Source organism: Podarcis cretensis (genome assembly GCF_951804945.1).
Source record: "Podarcis cretensis genome assembly, chromosome: 4".
Taxonomy (NCBI): domain Eukaryota; kingdom Metazoa; phylum Chordata; class Lepidosauria; order Squamata; family Lacertidae; genus Podarcis; species Podarcis cretensis.
In genome coordinates this window covers 24,700,840-24,721,885 of record NC_137173.1, presented here as the reverse complement: position 1 = coordinate 24,721,885, position 21,046 = coordinate 24,700,840, and the positions used below count along the sequence as shown (strand labels likewise).

Here is a 21,046-nt window from a genome sequence, read left to right as displayed (position 1 = left end):
TTTGGCACCAGCCTGGCTGCAGGAGTTGCTGGAAGGCCCACAAGGCAGAGGAGGTTTAGGACCAGAGTTTGTCTTCTCTTAGATGGGCTTCCCAGGTTGACGAACCCCATCTTGTACAACCACATGAGTGGAAGTGTTACACATTACTGGGAAGAACCATGGAGATAGTTGCACACCAGTCTCCATGGTTTTGCAGCATATCCAGTCCTGTTTGTGAATGTGTGGCCGTTAGTCAGATAATTTGGACTATGAAACAGAAGAACTGTCTAAAGCTCTTCTGACATGAAATATTGGTAGGTAGATGCTCCTTAGGGCTATTATTTTTAGGTCGTCTGAGACTCCGAGTTTGCAGTTTTAATTACTCTTGAGTCATGTTTTGAAGGTTACTGAACAGCTATAAAATCTAAGGATTTTGTTTTTGTTGGCTTTTGTAAAATGAAAGCTGAGGTTCTGGGGAATCACTAAGTGGCCAAATCAAAATGAGGGAGAATTATGCAACCACATAAACATGTTTTACAAGGGTCTTTGTAAAGTGTCACTATAAAGCCGATACATATATGAAATATATTCCCTTTTTCCTTAATAGTACTGACCTTCCATATCTTGTATTAAGAAAGGAGCGCAGATCCGCCTCTCTGTCATATCACACTAAGCCTTTATAAATCTCTTTTCCCAAAAACTGCAGTAATTTGTTTATTTATGTATTTATTAAAGTATTTGCAATCCAGATTTTCATAAAAATATATTGAAGCAGTATACAACATACAAAGTTGTAATACGATCAGAGAAAGCGTCTATAAAAATAACATTTAAAGCATCAATAAATGCTGGTTGGTTAACAGGAGAAATTCATATTGCAGAGGACTATCTAAACAATACAGTTTTCAGAAGACGTCTAAAAGAAGGCAGGGATGGTTCCTTGCAAACTTAGTTTTCTACCATCTAAAAAGAATGTCTTGCTTTCTCCAGTAAAGTGCCTTTTCCTGATAGATTTTGAGTAATATTTTTGTGAATAAACATCACTTGTTTCAAAATGAGCAGTTATGGAAATGGTTATGACTAAATAGACAATGGGTAGTTTAAAACAGCTTTGAAAATGATGCCAGTTTTCACAGGTTACTTATGCAGCTGAACAATCAGGCTGCAGCAGAGGGAGAGCAGGGCCATTCCGTTGACTCTGCTGAAAGGGCAGTCCCAATCAGGTTCCTTCTCTCCCTGAACTGCTTCCATTCCTGCTGGTCATTATAAGAACTACTGTTTAACTTTCAGAGCTGGTGCTCAGATTATCTTTCTTCCTTTCTCTCTCTTTCCCCCCTTTTTTGTCATGTGGATTGTATTTCTCTGAGCAGGAACGGACTTGCTTTTATTGATCATACATAAACTGGTTTGGGAGCATTCTTGGCTGATGAGCAGGGCACAGATTCTTCAAACAAAGAACACGAGGTTCGGTGTCGTCACCCTCGCTCTTGTGATTTTTCCAGGGTTGACACCGGGAGTAGTTTTTTGACTTGCATGGTACCTCTCTGCCTCTTTGCCACTCTCTTAAAAAGAACTCCCTGACCTTGTGAGAGGCAGTGTGCCTTCTTTCCATCTCTTTCAAGGCCAGGAAGACCCTGGGTTACAATAATTTAAAATATTATGTTAAAAATAGTTTTTAAAACTTGCAATTACAAAAAACACAAAATCACAAAAAACAGGGTGAGTTCTGAAAATATTTATCCCAGGTGTCAAGAGACGGGGTAAAAAGGTGCATCAGTGAAGATATAATATTTCAAAAAAGAATGTAATTGGCTAGACAGAAATTATTACCTAAGGCAAATTTAATTGTGTGGGGTGTTTTGCATGGACATCATTGACCAAGGAAGTCCACAAAAGTTGCACCTTCTTAATGTGCATTTATATTTGCCAGATAGAAACACACCTGTTGCAGCACCAGTTTTCCCATGTAGCGATTTAGGAATAAAGCAGCCATCATTTGCCATTTAGCACCAACGTGTATTGAGTGCTGTTGGAACTTGTGCTATGGGGTCTCAAACGTTGCTGCGTTGAAGAAGTGGAAACCAAGGGGAATCAAAGCAAACTCTTTCCCACCCTTTTTCAAAGGACTGAATGATATTATTTCCTTGGTATTTCAAATTGATTGAATGTCAAACACAAAGGAGCCTCTGTCTGCGGTGGAAAATCCATTGCTCCTATTGTGTTAAGTTATCATATCCATCATTTTGAAAGAAAATGTCAGCAGGTGCTAGTATCTCCATCTTCATCTAACAGGTTTCCCATTTCAATTCGTTCTTGGTGCTTCGTAGCTCTCAAGTATATTTATGAAACCCTAGTTTATTAGAAGCTACTAGATTATTCAAAGCAGCTGCCGTGCTCTGCTTTTTATATCCACATCCCACAGAATCACCTCAGCGTTAAGTGAGGCTTTGGGCCTCACTTTTGAACTTGCTGTTTCTGTTTTCATAGTGGTTAAAAGGCAATCTTGCATGCCCAACACAGTTACAGTGAACAGGATTTTGGGAAGACTCCTTTGGACTCTCCCCAGCACCACCCAGTTGATACTATTCCTTTCCTTTTCGGAGTTAAGTAAGCTGTTCCAGTCAATAGCTAGCTTTTCTTTTTTATATTTTTTGCAGTCATTGGGAAATGGAAAGGTTCCTGCACTGTAGTAGGTCCTTGTTGTGGTTGGATGCCATTAGTATGAGGATCCTGTCTGCTCTCAGGAAGAGGTGTATCCCCAAAAGGCAGACTGCCCTACATCCACTAGAACAAGCAAGAATTTACTAGGAAGGGCCAAATTTGAGGCCCTGCTTCATTTCCCAGTAGAGGAGGATTAACACGTTCCCTACTCTGAAGGAAATGCTTAGCCACTGGACCTCATAGCTGAATAATTTTGTGGAAAGGTTAGTCTGGCCCTGCATTTACATCTACTGTAAGGTTACCAGATTTTTTTTCACTGAATCCGGGGACACTTTTCAACTTCAGTGGATTTTGTATGGGGACTGATTTGTAAATCCGGGGACTGTCCCCAGGAACGGGGACGTCTGGTAACCTTAATCTACTGTATATTGCAAAAAGACCCGTCTTAGTATTTTGAGGAAGCTGGAGGTACTTTCCATAGATAGCATCCAAAGGTAACTTCCACCAATAGTCATTGTGAGTGTCTGAAACTCACATGTTAGAGTTATTGTCTGTGTAATTAAAAGCAAGTGCATTGAGCTTTTCTTTGAACCTCAGTTATTTTATAAATACATACCATTGGGGTTGCATCATATCAGATAAGAGTGTCATCTTATGAGCCGTATGAGCAGCTTTAGCTCTTATGTATTACGCAGGGCTACCTTCTTATCAGCCTGTTGCAACAGATGGTATGCATCACTTTGGAATAAATCATTCTGCTTTTATTCTCCAGTGACATTATAGGCTACATTCACATTATTACTGACTCAAAGAATACTTAGTAAAATGTTTAGAACGAAGCATTCCACTAGGAAGAAATCAACTGTCTCTCAAATAGATTCCTCCTTCAAGGTTAGCACACTGTGACAGTGCTGTTTGAAATATATATTGATCATTCATGAACGATAGTTACCTGCTCAAAATTCTGGGGATTTGAAAGTCATCTAATCAAACTTCTTAAAAGAGACAGGATCCCTCACAAACATTCCAAACACTTTATCAGGCACTTGAATAGTATGCAAGAAAGCTATAGCACCTATTTAGGATCAATTTAGGTATACAGGGCTATGGTTTTTTAGGGCTTTCAGGGTTAGCTAAACACTTTGAATTGAGCTCAGAAACGTACTGGGAGCCAATATAGATCCTTTTAGATCTTTCCAAGTCTTGTTTCTCTAGTTGCTGCTGCTGTGACATTGGCTCAGTTTAGACATCCCATTTCTGATTTTTCAAACCATGGATTGAAGATCCACTTTTTAATTAGCAACATGCTGGTTTGCCTGATTAGGACATCACCCACCATGCACCTCCCCTATAAACTGTTTTTAAGCCAGACTTCTTGGAGTGCAACAAGACCACTACCAGAAACTCCATCAGTTAACTTTGGTTTTAGTATTTATGTACTTCAGCCTAAATTGTTTTTTATATATATATTGAATTTTTTCTGTGTTTGCTAAATTGTTGATTTTTGTTATTTTGAATCTGTTGACATGCTCTGTATTCTTTATATTTGTATTTCCAGTGTTCTCTGTCTTGATGCTTTGAATGTTTGTTGTGAGCCGCTTTGGGCACAGCTCATTGTGGAAAAGCAGCATATAAGTAAAACCAACCAACCAAGGAGTCAATGCACTTCCACAATAGCAGAGATTGAATTGGTCAACTTTTCCTTTTTAAGTACACAGTGCCGCTCCACTAGCTTCAGAACACCTTCGCACATGCTTATATAGTTAACCATGGATCCTCTGCCTTCATATGAAACTGGAAGCATCTGCCCATTTATGAGGAACTGGAGTAGCAGGGAAGCATTATTTTACATGTAAAATATTTCTGAATAAATCTGTATGCTATGATTCATTGCAGAACCACAGACCGGATTTCATATTGCTTTTAAAATGCTGGATGCAGACGGGAATGAACATTTAGAGAAAAAGGAATTTTTTAAGGTATGAATGACAATATTTTTTTAAAAAAACCCCTTTCTTAATTTATGAAATTACCATATAACTTACAAATGAAAAGTGCAGTTGATCAAGATTATTCCTTCCTCATCTGCTTTGTACAAAAGAGATCATGTCTTCACTTGAACAACTGAGGAAATTAAAACCTTTTGCAACCCTTTTTCATTGAAGTTCTGAGTTAAACCGAGAACATTTTTTTAAAACCAGATTTCCTATTTTTACATTTGGATACAGGTGGCAATGAACTTATAGCGAATCTGTTGTTCCTTAACTAACATGGTTAATCAAGAACAGTGCTTTGGTGTCAATAGCTAGGGTTAAGAGTTTATTTAATTTTAAAATTACGATTATTTATATATGTGGAATAGACGGATCTATATCTACCCATACAAGCAAAACTGCAGAAAATCCATCTCTAGAGAGAGGCTTCCATTGTAGAAATGGAAAGAGAAGGTATATTTAGCCTTTTTATTATGAATACTATGAAATGCACACTTGAGGTCAAAGTCAAATGCCTTTTTAATTTGAATAGAAGATAATGTGTTTTGCTGTTGAGACCATCTGGAGAGGGGATGGAGCTACTTCAGTTTCAGTGCCAAAAAGAAATGCAACCACTGTGATGGAATTAACCCTTAGGGGACCTAACAGGCTTCCTGGCAACAGAAGAAAATGGTGCCCTCCCTCCCTCCCAGGTTCAAATGAAGGTAGGGCAGATTATGGATGACTTGGAAGGAAAATCCTTGTATAGCCATGACTCCTTGCCTCACCTTACTAGCACTTTTGCCATAGCTGTAAATGGCAGCTGCTAGTGCGTTGGCACATTTCTGCCACATGTCCCCCATTCCCTTGTTTCGTCATCTTTCAACAGTATTAAAGGTTGGGATAAATAGAGGAAATAATGCCCTATTCCCCCCCCCCAGCTTGCCTTGCCTGAACAAACAGACCACAGATGGGTGGTCTTGCTGCATGCACTGCTAGGAAAAGGGTCGCTGTTTTCAGTGTTGGGTTTCAGTGCGCATCAACTAATGACTGGACAGGGCCAGGTGCAAACTATTTAGGGGAAATAGTGCCATTTCAATCCTAACCTGCCAAAACGATCACCTGGTGTTGGCATGAGGAATCGGAGATGAAGGCTAAGGATGATAAAGCAGCAGGCTTTGGGAGCATCACATTATTCGAAGGGAAAGTTATGCGCTGCTTGTCTCCCAGTGATAAACATACTTTTAAAAGCACCTCTCCTAAGCAACTCTAAATCCTCTGCTTTCTATCTCTATCCGTGCTGTAACCGTAAATAATAAGTCCCTTGTTTTTTTTATTTTTGCTGTCCATTTGAGGACTGGTGCTAACATCTCTGGAAGGTAGGTGAGCTTTGCAGTGTGCTGTGCTAAATCTCTTGCTAGAAACTCAGCCTCTGAAGAGATTTGTGAGTACATGTAATTACAAATGTTTCCCAAAGAGAGGTTGCTGCCAGGAGTCTGCTGAATGACTTGCTAGAGATTTATAGTAAGCTGCAAATGGATTTCTTTATTTGCTGGAGACCTTATTTTTGGATCTGAACTTGTTAAAGAATGGTATGACACGAAATTGTCAGGTCATACTTGGATCATTAAAAAAATGCATAAGCAAAACAAAACTAGTGCTTTGTGAGCATGTAAGTATTTCACATGCAGTCTTAATGCACCTTATGAAACTGTCTTATATAGAGTCAAACAATTGGTTCGCCTAGCACAGTTCTTACTCCGAATGGCAGCTGCAGTCAAAGGTCTCCAGCCCTGGACAGAAGGGAGGAGAAAGATTGGTTGCTGTGGAGGATTCCATTCATGCAACCTGCTTGTGGTTATTCAGCCAGAAAGCTTGTATCAGAAATGATGAGTGTGTTTATCCCCACTACGGCATACCCATTGCTCCAAAACAAACTAAAGAAAATGCCCACAACACTGAACAGGTTGGGGAAAAGTAGGCAAACTATCCCCATTCCCATCCCCACTAACTCTCCTGGCCTATCACCCACTATTTCAACACGCAGCACAAAACCGCCAGATTAAAACCTAGCAAGCCATAGGCCTACACTGTCTAAAAGACTTCTACAAAAACAACAAACCCATACCAATGCAAGAAATACAAGACAAACTATGGGACACCCAAATACCTTGGCTAACACACCATCAACTACATGCCTTCTTAAACAATCCAGCAGTAAAATCAGCAGCCACTAGGCCCTTGACCACCTTCAAAAACCTTCTGACAGCGGAGGGACATGGCAAAGGGATGGTATCCACAATATACAAAATACTCCTCCAAAATCCCACAACCCCCCTTGACACAATTAAAGAAAAATGGGAGCCCAACATAGGCTATGAAATTAACCCTACCCAATGGATTAGAATGTGGTCTAAACCTCCCTTTAAGTCCATATCAGCCAAAAAGAAAAGAACTTACTCTGAAACTCACCTACAGGTGGTACTTAACACCATGGAAACTGGTGCTGATACACCCAGGAACCTCACTAAGATGTTGGAGAGGCTGCACTTCCACAGGCACATACCTCCACATGTAGGAGGAATGCCCTAAAATCCAACCCTTCTGGACACCAGTCCTACAAGAGATATGCAAAAGAATTAAACAGGTATTAGAACTCACCCCAGAACTGGTCCTACTGAGCATCTTTTAAGATCGTTATGACCACTCACATCATACAGAGCTTATAACCCACCTACTCTCAGCAGCCAGAAGCCTCATAGCCAGACAATGGAGAGACCTGTCAGTAGTAAACATGGACCAGTGGTATCAAATTGTATGGGAAATGGCCTTACTAGAAAAGCTAACCAATAAACAGAAACTGACATGGGGACAAATAGAAGAGGATGCCTTTACCCCAGTATGGATCCCCTTTATCACATACAAAGCCCGACAAGACAATGACAAGAGTCTACCGACAGCATATGAATAAATCTTGCTTACCTGACCCAACAAGCACCCCCACCAAATGCAAACAAACCCCACTGCAGACAACCACAGAAAACCAACCACACCTTGCCCCCAATACCTCTCACTACCAAGGAAATGTAATAAATGAATAGAAAGAGAACCTACCCAGTTGATGCTGACACAAAACCCCACATGTACACTATATAAAAGAATATGTCTCACTACCCCACCCCTCCCCTCCTCTCTCTCTCCTCTTCTTCCTCAACCGTATACAGCAGTACCTCCATTTATGTAACCCTCTGATTACGTAAACTTCGGAATGCGAAAGTGGCTAACCTGGAAGTATTTGACTGGGTTTTGCCATGTGCGCATGTGGAGAAACGGTCCTCTGGTTGCGAAAATCTTTGGATCCGGCCGGACCTTCGGAACGGATCCCGTCTGCAACCAGAGGTACCACTGTACTTTACTCAGCACTAATGTCTCACAACAAATGTAACTGATTTGTAAGAAAAACTGTACAACCTAAAAAAAGAGACAAGGCGTGTACGTTTGTAAACCAAGAAAATCTAAAAGAAAAAGAAAAAGAAATGATGAGTGTGTTCTTTAATGCTTGAAAATTGTGTGTGGATCATTCATTTCACGTGTTACCAGATTCCTTAATGAAAGGCACTGGATAAATGTGAAAGCTCCATCACATGTGACGAATGTGTATAAAGGCTTTGCACTCAAGGTACCTTTGCAGAGAATTTTACAGTTTGTGTATGGTAAATAGCACTGAGAAAGAAGCTATCTGTTAAAAATGCTTTGGTATGAAAAAGAAGATAGTAAATGGAAATATATATCACTTTTGTTTTAGCTGCAGAAAATAATTGGGACGCAAGATGAGCTTAAAACAGCTTTAGGAGATGAAACACTATCTCAGGTAGGTCTTCAGAGAGTGTGATTTTCTTTCTAGCAGGTTGTTCTGGCACTAATGCACTGTTATCTTTTAAACATTATTCCTTTCACAGCTTGTAGCTGATTGCATCCATGTCAGCTCTGATGCTTCATTAAATGAAAGCATCTGATCAGTTGACCTTGCTTTTTGCATGTTCTTAGTAAAATAATTCCAATTGAAAAAGAATTCTTTTATTTAATATGTAGTCACGTCTAAAGGGAGACTTTTAGTATTATACTTAGCTGACTTGATCAAAGAACAATAAATGCACTTCCAGGTCAGTTTGGTACCCCTACTTCCCAAGTTAAAATTAATCTTTCAGACCCTGCCAATAAAGTACTAAACATTAAAATACTAACTAGAGTCAAAAAGCTTATTCTACTCTTCAACCCCACATCCAAGACCATCTCTGCCATATATTTCAAAATCAGAATACAAATAAATACTTTGCTTGGCCTTATATGGACAAATAAAAATCTTAAGACTATAGAGGAGAAGCTCAGTTTAATTGACTATTTTTTGAGAATTTAAAGTAAATTCCAAAGGAAAGATTTGTTTTTTAAAATCATTAATAGTCTTGGACATCATGATCTAAGCTTTACTCATAGTTTAGGACAATTTGATTTATGGAAGAAATGCAAGACCTATTGATAGAAACATCTAGTATTAAATTTTAAAAATAAATGGTCTTAACTGTTGTTATTTTACTCTGTATAATATGCTGTTTTATATGTCATGTTGGAAGCTATCCTAAGAATACTACATAACAAAGTCTGGTCTAAAAGAAATAAAATTAAAAGATAAATGGAATGGGGCTAATGTTTGATGGCTAGAAGACTTTCAAGTCATATTTTTCTTATGCATAAATAACCTGAGTGAAAGTAAGCAATGGAATTTGAAATAACAATGAATAACAATCATTTATTGTCCACACTTCTTTTACAATACAAATGAGAAGTGGAACAGGTAAAAGAATTTGATTCATTTGGCTTGAGGCAATGGTTTGTATCCAGTGCTGTCTGTTCATGAGCGGAATGAACGTCTGTTCATGCAATGGGATCTTTCCCTCCTCTCCTTGCTGCCCCCCCATGTGCCCACAAAAACTGCTGCAGGGCATAGGAGCCAAATCCTAGGGGCCAAGGTCTCTTCAGCACCCCCAATATATTTGAGGGGCCCAGGAACTCCCCAAACTTGATGAACATTGGCATTCAAATGGTGTGCTTGCACCACGACTTGTGATTGATGACATGGAGTGGGGCTTACCTGTCCCTCCCCATATTATATTCAGATTGGCACCCCTGCTCTGGGGGGTTGGGGGACACTGGAGCAGATTTGTGGAGCATGCGGTGGGGGTGGGGAGGAAGGAAGGAAGGACCATTGCTCAACTGGCACTCACGCAACTTTAGAAGTCAGCCATCGGACCTACTATTGAAATATCAGTTTGAAAATATCTATGATAATAATTAAGCATTCAGTTTTCCTCAAATACTGATATTTGGGAGAATTTCTACACTACTAATTGGTCAACATTTATCACCTGCAAATCAGATGCTATATATTTCGGTTTGCTATATTGTTTTTTAACCTTAGGAAGTTTATTTTCCTATATCCCCTGCAAAAGATTGTTTTCTTTCTAGTTCGGATTATCTTGTTGTGTATCTTCTTTTTTTCTCTCAAGTACTATGTTAATGTAAAAAACATAGTGGCAGTATTCTATAATTAATGATTTATGAAGTTACATTATTTGTTAGGTTTGCATAAGTATGTAAGTTTTTGTTGGTATTTAAAAATGTGCAGTATTTCTATTTAGTTTTTATTTTTAAAAATACTGTAAAATACAGCACACATACTGAACAATTTTTGGGTGGCTTAGAGATGGCTCATGTTACTTCATTTAGTGAAAAGTGTCATGGAACAAATGAAGAGTGCTACCTGAACTATAAAATGTGTTGTCATGTGTGCAGAAAGCATGAAATACACTGAACTAATGCAACTAGTTGATTATACTGAAAGCCAAATAACCATTAGTATTTAATCTTATGAATAGATGGCTGTCTTTCATCTTGCCTCTTCAGCAGAGTAAAATACACACCGGCTATTTAGATGTCACAAGAACATTACATTGAAATCCCCATAGACTCCACGTTGCTTAGTGTGTTGTTGTGTTCAAAGAAATGAGACTTAGGCTAAGTGGTGAAAGAAACACATAATCTAAAAATATTGTATTTTGTGTCTGTGGCTTTAGCCTTTCAAAGGGATGGAATAGCTGAGCTATGTGAAATACTTTATTTGTTTTCTACAGGCCTTTTTTCCATAAGGAAAAATTCAAATATAGAGCATTTGTAGAATTATTTAACCATTAATAGGAAATGTAGATCTTGAGCCAATATAGAGCTTTAACACAAGAGGTATTCTGACAAAGTACTGATGTGCATTTTTTCAGGAGCCAGAATCAGAAGACCCTGATATTAATACCATGTTACTGGTCCACTTCTTTGGAAGAGGAGGAAAAAAGAAGCTTCATTACTGTGAATTTCACAGGTAGCACTGAAAAATGATAGTAATTAACGCTTCGGTTGTCATCTTGGTTTGCTCTGTGTTGTGAGTTTTTCAGATCAATCTGTCTATCAGATACTACAATTCACTATTTTGGCTTGTCTTAGTATTTTAACTCAAAGAGATCCCAAATAACTTTTTATATTTAGTAGCACACCATGGGAATTGCGTCAGACATCTTGTCCACATCCCATTGGGTCTCTGGACTCCTTTGGGAGGAAGGACAGGGTATAAATTGAAAACAACAACAACAACAACAACAACATGTGTATGCCTTCACCCACATTTGCCAGGAGGTTATGACCACACTTGTAGCTGTGACACCATGGAGTAAACCCCCCAACAAACCACAGTCGCCAGGATTCCATGGGGATTACCACCATGTATGCTGCAGTTTTGTGTGGCTCATGCTGAGGTCACAATATCCCTTGACAGACTGTAAAGGTTGATGACACCTAAATGTATCATAGAACAAAAAAATGCAGTTTACCCAATCTCTCCATTGTTAGGATAGAGAAACTGGGTGAACCATATTTTTTGTTCTACAGTTATTCGTTCAGAAATGCGTAATTGTAGACTAATGCATAATGAATTTCATTACCCTCTATAAAGTGTTTGGGGGGTTTTTTGCAGCAGAGGCACCTCAGGTGAGAAATATCACCTTTTGTGATATTTACTCTGTGGCTATAAAACCTTGGGTTGCTCTTCCCAGAGCAGCCTGCTTGGCCTAATCTTGTTTCTGAGGGTGAGAGTCAACATCACACCATCACATGTGACAGGATTTTACTTTGTTCCCAGAGCTCTGCATGCTCCTCCCACATCTACTCTGCAGGGTCTCCCAGTCTTTCATAGCAGATCTTGGGAGTGTACAACAGGCTGCATGGGGGAGGAAGGGGAAATATTTGTGTAACCAGAAATCGGTTGAGCAAGTGAGACACCATTGTTGGATATCGCCCTAAATGTTTAGTGAGACCATTGATGTTTAGCTATTGATGAAGTCTTTGACTCCTTTTATACTTGTTAGTCTTTTATGCAGAATATCACCGTGTAACAAACTGCTTCCAATACTTGTAATTTGTGTTGCACACTGCTTGGTGTATTCTTTGTGTAGAAAGCCAGTACTGAAATGTGATAGGTTTTGGAAACATGGAAAGCCAACTAAATATTAAACCTAGACTGCATGAAATCCAATCTTAATCAACCCTTAGCTACCACTGGCATTACTAATATTAGAAAGCCTTTTAAAGCGATGCTTAAAAGCACATTAAAACTTTGCATCCATTGAAAGTCTAGGCTGATGTTTAAGTAAAAATATCCTAGTTACTTAAACTCGTATGCTTACTCAACTCAATCCTTTTATTTGCAGAATCATCTGCAAATCAAGTCTGTCTACTTTAACTCTATTTAAGAAACTCCCTCAAGGCCACTTCACATATTAGTTGTCATTCATAGGAGTTCTTCTATAAATCACTGCTCTCTTGGAAAACACAGCTTGGGAGGTATTTCTACCTATATTGGCTCAGGATTTCAACTAAAAATTGCACAGGAGAATCTGGGAATACACACACAATGAACTGAAGCAACATCATAAAGAAGAGTGGGCCACAATTCCTCCACAAGGATCTGAGAGAATGATAAAGTCATATAGCAAACGATTACAGTGGTACCTCTGGTTACGAACTTAATTCGTTCTGGAGGTCTGTTCTTAAACTGAAACTGTTCTTAACCTGAAGCACCACTTTAGCTAATAGGGCCTCCCACTGCAGCCACGCCGCCACCGCGTGATTTCTGTTCTCATCCTGAAGCAAAGTTCTTAACCCGAGGTATTATTTCTGGGTTAGCGGAGTCTGTAACCTGAAGCGTATGTAACCCGAGGTACCACTGTATTACCCTCCAGCTAACGTTTGGTTTCTGCCCCCCTCCCCAACAGACCAGCATGGTTTTCTGCAATTTGTCTCCTCTCAGCCAAACCAAGAATGGAGAGGTGTTTCAAATGCTGTGCAAAATGTTTCCTCCCACTGATTTCAGGTGCACACCAACCTTCAAATAAACAAGCCTTTGAAGTTCTTAAAGATATTGAGAATTCTGTTGAGTTAGCACTCCCTCTGCTCCCTTTTCTCTACAGTAGGGGTTGTTAACAAAGCAAAGGCCAGAGTGCACCCGTAAAAGCTTGTTTGCATTTATAGTGCGAACTGGAATGTCTCAGGTAATTAGATAAAATCCTGCATTGACCCAATGAGGCATAACACTGATAATACTGTGTACCTACTACATTCAGCAAATGTAGGTTTAAGACCTTTGCCTACCACACAGATAGAAGCCTGTAATCAAAATTGGACTCCCACATCTTACTCTTAAAGCTGTTGGGTAAGTGTCGGGTTTAATACAGGTAATTTTTCAACAATGGCATTTATTTTTCATGCACTTGGAATGCGTCTCCTTATCACTATCCATATAGACCCACTCCATCTGCATTGTGACCTGACAGTAAAGTTTGTTTTAATGCATAGGAAGGTGAATGAAAGGATCAGCGTCTTTAAAAAAAAAAAAGCGCAGTGGAGATATCACTTTTCACATTATTTTATTTGCAAGTAACTCAAGCACATCATTTCTGTGTTTCTATTGTTCGGGGGAAATGTGATTTCTATCTGATGGCTTTTCACAACATTTCTACCTCACATGGGAAGCCATTGTTGGCTTTCTGATCAAAGTGCCATGATGTTTTTACAAGAGATGACTGATGAGCTGTACAGACATAGATCATTGTCAAAGGCAGGGGGGAAATGATGGTAAATGCTTTTATCATTTTCCAAGTTCTTGTTAGAAAGGCTTTCCATTGATCAGCGGAGTAGCTAGAGAAAGCAGGAGTGATTACATTTGATTAGGCTACTTCAGATATAGTTACCTGTGTAATTTACGTTCCTTAAAATTGGGGCGGGGGTTCATTCATAAAGCTTAATGGTGTTTACCTGTGATTAGTAGGTGAGTTATTCCCCCCACACAAAGAAAAAAGCAGGAACAAAACTTTTATTATTTATTCTCTCACTTCTCAGAGTGATTGGTTGTTGCTTTGCAACACTTAGCTCAAGGCTGGTGTGCTTTGTTTCCTCCCTTCAGAATCCACTTTTTAAACTAAGCCACATGGCAAGTTGCTTCTGTGTATTGAGTGTGGTTCCCCCTCCCTCGCTCTCCATACTGTTCCTGTTTTCCTTTTTAACCATTTACAGTAGCAAATAGCTTGATCTGCATGCTTAACATCTGCACACCAGTGGTATATACTATCTGTCAAACTAGCTTCAAGTTGGTTAGAGTCTTCATAGTGGGACCTTAGTACATTTGCTTGCTGAGTTCAGGGCCAGGCCTAGCTGAATTGATAAGAGATTATTGATACTGTTTTGAACCTTCTAGAGTTATTGTTCCAGCTTTTGGTTAGAATTAACTAGCGCAACCGACATTCTCCTCTGAAGTCTCTGAATACTTATTTTTAAATACTGCACTTCTGTGCAGATTTTGGCTTCCTCCTTGTTAGTATTATTCAAACAGTACAAAAGGATTCGAAAACTTTCTTTATGAATTAGCTGTTTTCTGCACTTCCGCAACAGCTGCAGCAGAGGCGTGCCAGAAAAGTAGCTAGGGCTTTAAAATAATTTTTTAGAACACGTCTTTCCATTCCGTAGGCCTACCAGGCAGCTTACAACAGTGGACTGGTTAAATCCAGACTTCTAAACCATCAAAAAAGCAAATAAAGTAGAATGTAATTTATTATATTGACAGAGAAGATAGCATGGAAAAACAAAAGAAATCATCACTACCCCAAACCCAGCTAAAGGCCATTAGCTGAAAGCTGGCCTTATAGGCTTCATGGGAGATAGTATTCCATAGACAAGGTGCCATGACCAAAAAGGCCTTGCTCCTAATTGGTACAAATCCCGCAAAGGAAGGTTTTGGGCTACCTAAAAGTGTTACGTACTGCAGTGTTCATATGAGGGAAGGCATTGTATTCATTCTATTCAATATACCTGTTCCCACTGTCTGTGCTAACTTTATTAAAATGATGATTTAGTGAAAATCCAGCTCTAATTTATCTTTTCATAGTCTCTTAGTTAGGGTCTGTTTGTATATTATTTTCCCCAGGGGATTCTTTCCAGGTTTACATTCTCCTTTCCTTCCCTCAGCTCACCCAATAAATATCTCCCTTATTGTTGCTTTAAGTAGGAATTAAATTAAGTTGGTTCCAAATTCCTGGTGGAAGAATCAACACACGCACTTGAAAGGCTTCAGATACTGCCAAGCAAACCATATTCTGTAGCTGATAATTGTCTTGGTGATTTAAAATGTGTATTTTTTATTTTAAAAAATTGTCCCAAACTTTTGTAAACTTTGGCTTTCAACAATGTGTGTCTTTTGGGGTGGGGTGTAGTTTTCAGGTGTGACTCTTTTTGGAAGTGGAGTTAGAAGCACTAGATCGGATCCTGGCTCAGTTATTTGAACTTTGACCCTGTTGAAATCATTGGTTTGTATCCTGACTAATCCTCTCCAAATGGGTTGGCTCCTTCTTTTCTCAAAGGGTACTGGGGTTGAGCAGAGGATCTCAGGGATGACACAACATTTTTGGCTGATCTCCCAAACCCTCTGCTCTGCTCAAATGGTACTCCAGATTGTCTCTCCCACACGCCAGAGCAATATTTTCAAGGGGGTACAGAGGGAAGGGGATTTCGGCAAAAGTCATCTCCTACCCTTATCCTTCTAGACTATGGGCGGTTGCATCTTCAGGCAGACCAGACCCTAATCTCCATCACCCCCATGCAAGCCAACTTTAACCAGTGGGTGGGACCACCCGCCTGTCAATCACCTGATGTCATTGTGACATCAAGTGACTGAAACCCCAAAGAAGTCACTGTAACTGCCAGTCAGCTGATTGGTGGTTACAAGAAGCCCCTTTGATGCCTCTGCAAGTTGGTGCATGGGCAAGAGATTCCCCACCCCTGCTGTGGATCTTAAAAATATGTTGAAAGATCTAGCAGCAAACTTGCAAAAATAGTTAGCCACTTACAACTGGCAGAGTTTTAATTCCAGTGACAAAAGTGACATATTTTAGGTGACATTATTCTTATGTTTTCTTTATTTATGGGGACGAGGAAAGGCAAAGATTTTGATCAGTTTTCCTACAGATAAGGTCTTCCTTCTCTTCTCCTGCCCTACCTTAGTATCATAGAGAAATAAATAAGATTTCCCCCACCCAATGAATATTTGGATCCCATCAGTTGTCAAGGAAAAAAACAACTATCTGACTTTTAGAAGACATCTGAAGGCAGCACTGTTTAGAAAAGTTTTTAATGTCTGATGTTTTATCGCATTATTATTATTATTATTATTATTATTATCATCATCATCATCATTAATTCTGTTGGGAGCTGCCCAGAGTGGCTGGGGAAACCGAACCAGATGGGCGGGGTATAGATAATGATGATGATGATGATGATGATGATGATGATGATGATTTACTGTTACATAAAGTTATTTTTTGTAACGTTCTCAAATACTTGTGCACTACTTTATATCAAAGTAAAGGATTTTTGAGGCAGAGCACTTGGGTAATAATTGTTAACTGTTATTTGTGCCTAATCAATCATTATTCCTTTTAAAGACTATTGGAGCACCTTTTGTTCCCCTATTCTGTTTGTTTACAGCTTTCCTCAAATACTCTCAATTTTAAAGCTATGTGAGTCTTTTTGTTGTTCCATTTACTGTCTAGTTGGCTGCTACAAGTTTTATGCCACTTCCATGTTTAAATATCCTTTCCCACTCAGGTAAGAGTTATGCATATGTGTAGCAGCAATTTTTTTGCAGCACACAGCTTGCTGCTACAACATTCATAAACGTACATAGATTCAGAGTGCTCCCTACTGGTAGAACTGCTGAAAGACAACATTACAAAATTGGAAAGGTTGAAACTACATTATGCACTGAAAGTATATCTTTATCTCACAATGAGCAACTTAAATCATCTCATCTTACTGAGTTATGGAAGTTCCTGCTATTGAGACCTGGAAGCCAACAATTTGTGTGCTGTGTTTTCTATCTGATTAGTTTTTGGAAAATTAAGGTGAGACATTTTCACTGCATAATAGCTGTGAGAGAAAACAGTGAACCTCAAGGCGATCTTGCTTATGTGCCGTGTTTGAGTTCCTTATAAATGTGAAAGCATTATCTTTGCTATAAGAAATGGTTTGCATTCTCTGCTTATGAAAGGAATTAAGTTGCAACTATTGTTTGTTAGATTTATGCAGGATTTACAAACAGAGGTGCAAGAGATGGAATTCATCCAATTTTCCAAAGGTCTAGCCTTCATGAGAAAAGAGGATTTTGTAGAGTGGTTGCTGTATTTTACTGAGCAAGAGAACAATGAAATTTACTGGCAAAATGTGAAGGAAAGAATCCAAGCAGGAGAGGTGCGTATGGAGTTTCTAAACCCAAATGGCTTTTTTCTGGTGTAATTGAATAACATTCTTCCTAAATCTAAAGTATAGCAAAGGCATTCATTTTTACTTGTTTTGTTGTTCCAATCTTTACCATCTTTACTTCTTCATTTTTATTACAGTTATATGTTTCTCCAAGGAGTTCAATGGTGTTGATGCTTCTCAGTCTCCCCATTTTATCCTCGCAAAAACCCTGGGATGTAGGCTAGGTTTAGAGACAGTGACTGGCCCAAGGTCACCCAGTGAGCTTCATGGCTATGTAGAGTCTCGATCCCTGGTCTCCCAAGTCTTAGTCCAGCACTCTATCCATTACACCACAACTTTATAATAATATTAAATGCCTTAAGAAAATGCTTAGTTTTGAATCACTCACCTAAAAATAAATAAAGTAGGTCTATTTGGTATTTCAGAGTATCAGTTTGGAGGAATTTAAGACTTTCTGCCAGTTTACAAACCGCCTAGAAGATTTTTCAATTGCCTTGAAAATGTTCACGGTAGCCAGCCGCCCTGTTAAACGAGGTAAGGATAATTTTGCACATCAGAATGTTAAGCAAGAAAATACACTTTGCAAGTGACTTCTGAAAATGTGTGCTATAAACCTGTGTCATGTTGTGTTTTCTCCTTTTATAAAAGGATTCTGAGTTCCTCTCAGTTCCTTGCTACTTGTTTTGGACAACCAGTTGAAGATTACGGATCACTATTTACTGGTGGTTGGGAGAAGCGGCAGTAGGAATTTTCCCTGGCATTTACTCCTCCTTTGTCAGCTGGGAGACGCTACAGCTGATCACCAGCCATGACTGCTGCCTGCACTTGGAACTGAAAGATGGCAGCTTGCTGTCTTCTTCCATTCTTCAAGACAAGAAGTACTGATTAGATCCCATTAAGAAGCTGAAAAATTAATATTAAGGACTTAGCATGCAATGTTTTGATAGTTTATTTGATCACACAATTCAAATTATGTTTTTGCACTCAGAAGGAATAGTTTATTTGTTAAATTTATAGATCTTTCCACTATTCAGTTCCGTAAACTGATCTATAATCTCCCTAGTTATTTTACGTTTTAATGGTAATGTATGGTGTGTTGTGCTTTTATTAGCCGAGTTCAAGAGAGCTGTGAAAGCTGTTACAGGACAGGAACTCTCCGAAAATGTTTTGGACACCGTCTTCAAGATCTTTGATTTGGATGGAGACAATTGCCTCAGCCATGCAGAATTCCTTGGAGTCCTAAAAAACAGGATGCATCGAGGCTTAAGGGTAATGAAGCCTTATTCCTAAAATAGAATGTTTAATGGAGTAACTGTTTTTAATCAGTCAAGGTGCCAGCATATAGACCATATAATCCTAGTGGGAGCAGTTTGTGAAATAGGTAATTGTGGAAATTTTACAGGGCTACTGCTTTTAAGGTGGAATTAAAAACAAAGAGTTTTCTTATTAAGATGAACTTTTTATGGAACAGTTAGGTAGCCTATTAAGTTGTTTCTTCTGATGTATGCTCATTAGACTTCACTGAACATCCAGTTGGTGAAGGGAGGCACAAACCATGTACCTCCATACCAACATATAACACACATCTACCAGATTAACCACTATCATTCAGTGCTAGCACAAGCAGAGACCAAGAGTGAGAAAGTGCTCCATGCCAGAAACTCCAGTAAGCCAAAAGCTTAGATTCGTAACACCCAGATGGCTCAACAGTAAGGTGTGACAGACCCCACAGGAGAAGACCAAAATATGCCCATCTGCTTTGTGAGGAGAACTTTTTCCTGGCTTCAGAGAGGTCTCTCTCTTAGACCCTAAAATTTAAACCCACACATACAATGAAAACCTATCAAGTGAACTGATAACCAGATTGAAATCTACCCAGCATAACACTTGATGTAGAATAACGTTGTTGTTGTTGTTGTTAAATATGTATACTGCCCTTCATCTGTAGATCTCAGGGTGGTCCACAACATACAACATCCAGAACAGGGGATGAGAGAAAGTTTCAATGCACAAGAGCAAATATTTACACTGATGGGATGAGTTAGTTGGCTACTGTCCTTTAATAATTGTGTTAGGGATTTTATCCCCAACTCCATGGAAGTTAGCAGCCAGGTTTCTAATGGCCATAATGGATCAAGGTTAATGGGGCAAGTCTAAATAACTTAATTCATCATATTCAATCGTCCTTTTATTTGCTGTCCTTTATATACTGCTTCTGTGAGTGTACTCGAAGTGTGATACAAATAAAAAGGGGATTGGGGAGGAACACAAAAATAAGCAGATGAAGTACTCTTGTTTCTAGCTGCTCGTAATGACTAGCTGGAATGGCCACTCCAGAGACAGCTCTTGGTGGGGAAGGACCAAATGTCATTGGGTTTCATCGAAGCCATTGCCTTGCCTCTCTTATCTGGTATAGCCAGCTAAAAAAAATGAAACTTAAATGCAGTGTGGTAATTAATGTTGTTTTTTATTAAAAACAAAAACAGGTGCCTCAGCAGCAAGGAGTTCCAGGTTACTGGAAATGTGTGAAAAGGGAGAGCATTAAAGGTGCAAAAGAAGTCTGGAAACAAACTGGGAAAAGTCCCTTCTAGAAAAAAGAGCATCATTTTACAACTATAAATGTCTGGGTTTGCTTTTGGTGTATGTTTGTTTACATAATGGCTATATTTGATAGAATAGAATATCTTTATACAATTGAGTGTTGAACAAATTTATTTTCTCATTATAATTCTACAGTATTTATCAGTATAATCACCACTGATGGGGGACTATTACAATTTGCAGATTTCATAAGGTGTTTTAATTTCCAATAGTACTGAAGTTCTAAAAAAATGGATACTATCAAAATCGCTGAATTGATCAATCTACCTGGAATTTAGTAGAAATTTCTCATTTTGCATTTGTTTCATAAGAAAAGCACGTTCTGTTAACAGGGCTAAAAGACCTAAAAGGATATCCTGTGACCAGAAAGAAGAAAAGCCTGAAACCAACAACTCCAGAATGAATTTTATAAAGCAACAATCATTTTAAAACTACAATCCTCAGCTGCCTCACAGATTTCACTAGTTCTGAACAATTACTGGACTGAAACTTTGTATATTCCTGTATATTTTTCTTCTAATTTATACAAATATATTTTTGACTATTCTGTTTGCAGTATGCTTTGCATCTCTCACTCCAGCCTGGAAATAGGAACATGTTTACATAAACTGGAAGATTGTAAATGGTGTGAATTTGTATAGACAAAAAGTTGCATGCAGTCAAGAAATGGGTGGAAAATAAAGTGTCTTTTGGTAGATATAAATGAAATAGCTTTTGGCCATCCTTGACACTGAGCTTGGCAATTACCTTTTCTCTAGGGGCTTGCTATGTCCGTAGTGGTTCAGCTTTGCAGAGCAATGAGCGTCTTGATTGTTTCAGGAGAAAAAAGATTGAAATTGGGAGGGGCCTTAACTAGACCTCTAACATTAGTATAAATAGAAATGGGAGGGAAGTTAACTTGAATACAAATGAGAAACTGTGCAATG

General features: G+C 38.9%; 1 protein-coding gene across 1 annotated transcript in view; it reads left to right on the top strand.

The window, feature by feature from the left end:
* Nucleotides 1–20,828, top strand: part of MICU2 (mitochondrial calcium uptake 2) — a 67,427-nt gene extending 46,599 nt beyond the window's left edge. Inside the window, exons 6-12 of the mRNA XM_079973943.1 lie at nucleotides 4,537–4,619; nucleotides 8,419–8,484; nucleotides 10,943–11,040; nucleotides 17,336–17,507; nucleotides 17,945–18,053; nucleotides 18,631–18,788; nucleotides 20,006–20,828. Of these exons, the coding sequence (XP_079830069.1) occupies nucleotides 4,537–4,619; nucleotides 8,419–8,484; nucleotides 10,943–11,040; nucleotides 17,336–17,507; nucleotides 17,945–18,053; nucleotides 18,631–18,788; nucleotides 20,006–20,110 (791 nt within the window). The 3' untranslated portion in view covers nucleotides 20,111–20,828. The remainder of the gene's footprint in view (nucleotides 1–4,536; nucleotides 4,620–8,418; nucleotides 8,485–10,942; nucleotides 11,041–17,335; nucleotides 17,508–17,944; nucleotides 18,054–18,630; nucleotides 18,789–20,005) is intronic.
* Nucleotides 20,829–21,046: the final 218 nt, after the last annotated feature.